The sequence below is a fragment of the Rhagoletis pomonella genome, unplaced genomic scaffold (assembly GCF_013731165.1).
Source record: "Rhagoletis pomonella isolate Grant_MI unplaced genomic scaffold, Rhpom_1.0 Rhpom_scaffold_00005, whole genome shotgun sequence".
NCBI lineage: Eukaryota > Metazoa > Arthropoda > Insecta > Diptera > Tephritidae > Rhagoletis > Rhagoletis pomonella.
In genome coordinates this window covers 70,443,247-70,448,050 of record NW_023458559.1, presented here as the reverse complement: position 1 = coordinate 70,448,050, position 4,804 = coordinate 70,443,247, and the positions used below count along the sequence as shown (strand labels likewise).

General features: G+C 35.0%; 1 protein-coding gene across 1 annotated transcript; it reads left to right on the top strand.

Moving 5' to 3' along the window:
- Positions 1-1,936: 1,936 nt before the first annotated feature.
- Positions 1,937-3,679, top strand: LOC118739466 (39S ribosomal protein L39, mitochondrial-like; the record flags this gene model as incomplete). The annotated part of the gene is given in 5 exon segments (XM_036470820.1): positions 1,937-2,147; positions 2,341-2,677; positions 2,754-2,854; positions 2,917-3,359; positions 3,421-3,679. Coding segments are annotated over 5 exon segments (1,011 nt in total). The 3' UTR covers positions 3,478-3,679.
- Between the last annotated feature and the right edge of the window lie 1,125 nt (positions 3,680-4,804).

Sequence of the window (4,804 nt, the reverse complement as noted above, 5' to 3'; positions counted from 1 at the left end):
CGTCGATGCCTTCTGCTTCCATAGCCTCTCGCAGCCGTGATAGTAACTCCACTTTTCTTCCGGAGGTTGCTAAATTTCGCTTCTCCAACTCCTGTTTGAGTTCCTCAATCTTTAAGTCCTGAATTTTCGCCATTTTCAGTAGTTTATCCTTCGGGATTTATTTAACAATCCCACTTCTGACACCAATTGTTACGATTATCCTCGAAACCTTGAGGGATTTCCCAAATATACTCGGGCTCGTATCGCTGGATTGTTAAATAAATGCTAACGATGACCGAATTGTAGTACAATTAACTTTATTGTACAACAAACAATTTTACAATACTTGCTAATACAGTAAAAATACTACAATACTTGTTAAAGCAATAACAATGCTTTACTACTTGTTAACACACAATTAAACTTATAGCTTGCTTATTCGCAATTCGCTTCTCTGCTCACTTTACTTGTAGCTTGCTGACTTGCAACTTCGTAACTAACTAACTCCGCTGTGTCGTGGCTCTTATATACCTGCGCTCACACTTATGGCAACTCTAGAACGTTCTGAAGTTTATCGCTCATTCTCTTTTTCTCGCTGTTCGCAGTGTTCATCCAACTTGACGTTTCTCTTTGTGGAACATTCTACGTCATTCCTCGAACATTCTGCCTATTTCTCGTTGTTCGCTTTGTGTTGCCGCAGTATTCGCCACAATATTATCACTTTTCCGGCACCTGCAATACAAACACAAAATTCTTTCTATTCTTTTGAACACATTTCAAGAGTGGTTGTATAATTTTTGTTAACGTTGTGCTTAATTTGCTATAAGATGGCTTGAAAAATTGGTGAATTGTGAAGAAAACACGTTTTCTCATTGCAAATTTACAACTGTCAACTCATTGTTCTTCGCCAAATTCTTTGTTTACCCGTTGCCGCAAATGTCATTCTGCGGGAATGCGCAATCTTGTATTCTATAGAGCGTGTCAGACATGGCAATATATTTCGATGCAATAAATTTCGGAAAGGCTGTCAAATTGAGAAATCAGTTGCATGAGCAGTCACACCTTGCATTGAAAGTGTCTTTCGAAAGAGGTTTTTATTTCCGAACGGCGAATTGCAGGAAAAATTTCTGAAATCGCTTTTTGGCTGTTCACACAGCGAATGAGTTTCAGGCAATCTTTCTCGATACTAAAATGCAACCATGGGCGGTGGGGTTGTCGTTTGTTTGCTATTTCTCATGTAAAAGCGAGAAAATATAGGTTATAATTAAAATATTTGTCGTGTAAACAATAATCTAACGATTAAATATATTAAACAAAATAATATATTTCAAGCATTTTTGATATTTAATTCAACAATATTTTTTATCATTTTACACAAATTCACGATCAGGGCTACACGGCAACACTCGATTAGTTTGACAGCACTTGCAGAAGAAATGAAAATTGCTAGTGCAGCACGAGCAAGTTGAAATATATTTCCGAAATCGATTTTCGCTCTTGCAGTTGCAGTTCCACCTTGCAACTTTTATTTCTGAAACTGATTTCCGAAAGGTGACATAAAGATCTTTCTGGCTGTTCACACATCGAAATAAAATTTCTCTTTCTCAATTTGACAGCGAATTGCGTGCGAAAGACGGAAATATTGCCACGTCTGACAGGCTCTTATCGTTCTTGGCTTTTTTGATTCTTCTTCTTTTGTCAAGTAGTAATTTGCAATAGTTCATAAAGTCATTCACAATCGATAACATGCTGATGCATTTTTGCAGTCAATTTGTTATTTGAAGCAGTTTAACAAATGAAAATGAACTTTTTGTAATAAAAATCATTAAAAAAATGTTTTTGATTATTAATTTGAAAACTATTTAATAAAAACTTGACCTTTCTCCATAATCACTCCAGAAGATAAATAAAAACAATTGCAAGCACAGTGGCAATGTCAAAGCACATTGAAATCAGTTGTTCGGTAAACTGACTGATTCAAGGTGTATTAAACACGCCTTGGACTGATTTGATAACTCTTCTGTTGCCGCCTGTGGAAATTCTGTAGGAAATAAATTTTAAAAGTTAAAAGAAAATTCTATAAAATACGAAGGAAATGGTGGTCACTAAACAGTTTTTCCAAACAGTATTAAATACATCGAATCGCGTTCATGGATTGACAAGCCTGCGTGAGTTTTTAAAACAAGAATTTTTTGTTTCGGCATGGCGAAGAATACAATTTTGAAGCTTTATATAAAAGTGACTGCCTGAAAACAACACTGCTAGATTTGCACAAATACGGAGTTGAGGACGCCTCGGTTATTTCATTTCATTTATTTTCAACTTAGTACAAGAATAAGTATTTATTTTCTTTCATCGTAGGTAAATTTTCCAGCAGTAATCCCACTATCAGTCCCGCATTGTTTAAAAGAAATGAACTCTTCACTCAAGAACAGCGGCGTCAACAGGAAGCCGTTGGACGAGTGGAAAAAATAGAAGTACGCTACCGTGGATTGCCGCAAGATGTAACACTAGCTATGAATGCTAACTTATCCACGCCCTACAATTGCGCGCAGCATTTAAGTGAAGGCCATTGTAAGCGTTCCGCTCTAGCGCTAATCGATGGAAATGTGCCATGGGATGTGCATCGCCCGCTGACTGAATCTTGCACGTTGCAGTTGCTAAATTTCACAGTTGCTGATCCTCATTTAATAAACAAGTATGTTGGACACTGAGTATACCTCTAAAATAACATATCATAAGTTAATAAATATTCTAATTATATCTTGATGCAGAGCTTTTTGGCGCACATGTAGTTTTATGTTAGGAGCAGCGCTGGAAAATTCTTTTACTGATGAGGCACACTTGCAATTACACAGTTTCCCTACTCCAAATAGTAAGTTTTTCACACTTTGAGTTAAAAATTTAAATTATTTTATTAATCTACTTGCTTTTCAGTAAAAACTGGTAGTTTTGTTTACGACGTTGTGTTGCGTGCACAATCTTGGCAGCCTAGTAAGGCTGAATTGCGTGCCCTCTCCGCTGAGATGGTTAAATTAGCAGCAAAAGATTTGAAAATCGAACGTCTTGATGTCAATAACGAACTTGCTTTGGAAATGTTTGCCGATTCGCATTACAAACGCGAGCAATTGCCCAGCATCGCACAACAGAATCAAGGACGTGTTACCCTCTATCGCATTGGTACTCATATAGATATATCACGTGGTCCTATGGTCGTCTCATCACGTTTTCTTGGCAAATGTACAGTAGCAGCTGCGCATAAGATTGCTAATGAAGGCGATAAAGATGCGTTGTATCGAGTGCAAGGTGTTGCCTTACCTGCTGGATTTACGTTTGATCATGTAGCCTACGGTACATTAGAGGAACGCGCTAAGATTCTGGTAAATAATGTGCTACATTAGTTGTTAAAAATATTTACTGAGTATTCGTCTTCATTTTTAGAATCCTGCACGCTTACCCAATGAGCCTTTTGAAGCATCACAGCAGCAGATAGCTTGAATGAATGCGACAAGTTTATTTCATTGGAATTGTTATTTTATATATTAATAAATGCGCATAAATACATTTAAATTAACTTAAGGCGTGCTTTAGCCGATCAACATCCCATTCGCCTAAATGTATGCTACATTTCTGCTTCGCAAGCTCACTATCTTGTAGAAGGAAGTTGCACAATAAAAAGAGGTCAGTTCTCCAGCTTAAATTTATCAATGAAAAATTAAAAGGGGCCCTAATGAGAAAAAGGTGTACCTAAATAAGTAAAGAAAACTACTTTCGATTTATAACCGCTCTGCTGGTTGTGAAATCAGTTAATTATAAGTGTATTTCCAAATTTTGTATATTGTTTTATTTTCGTTAGATTATTTATTTCAAAAATATAACTTGGCTTTATTACATTAACTATATGCACGTATGTATGTATGCATGTACATTAGACTGCATCACTCCCCATACAAAAAAAAAATAATAATAACGGTACTGCCTTTCCATTGGAATTATAAAATCTATAATATATTTCAAGACATACACGAAAATATTTCGGAAAAATATTAAGATTTACGTGAGCTGGACCGATTTGAAAATAGCTCAAAAAAAGGGAGTTTGTTATGAATAAAAATCTCTCAAATGACAAAGCAGTTTAAGCATAAAAAAATCTGCATAAAAATAAAAAATAAAAATGTAACGGTATCGCAATAATTAGATTTTTGATGCTGTTTTTAACCGACTTCACAAAAAGGAGAAGGTTATCAGTTCGTCGGAATATTTTTTTTATGTATGTTACCACATAACTTTGGACCACATTAACCGTTCTCTTTAATTCTTTTTTTTTTGTTTAAGGAAAGGTGTTACCTCACAGGTGGTTCTATACTTATTTGGTTTCAATCCGATCATGGGATCATGAAGAAATTAACGATAATCTTAAATTTGTATATGAGAATTGAAGTCGGTTTTGTTTTTTGCTTAAAAATTACTTGTTTTAACTTTTTGCAAAGATTGGTGTAAGAAAAACTTGAATAACTGGACCAAAAATATTCCGATTTAGACTTATAAGGTATCATTTCTCACCCTTTTTATTTATTTACAAATAAACTCATTTAAAAGTATAAAAGTTGAATTAAGATGGCCGGCATTTGAAAAAAATGGGACGTGATTAGTTTTTTTTGCAAATAAATAAAAAGAGTGGGAAAATACGTTTCCACTGATACCTCATAAGTCTAAATCGGAATAGTTTTGGCCCAGATATCAAAGTTTTTCTTAAAGCAATCTTCATCTGAGGGGATTTTTTCAAAAAGTTCTTAAAAACTATTTTTATTCATAAAATAAATCC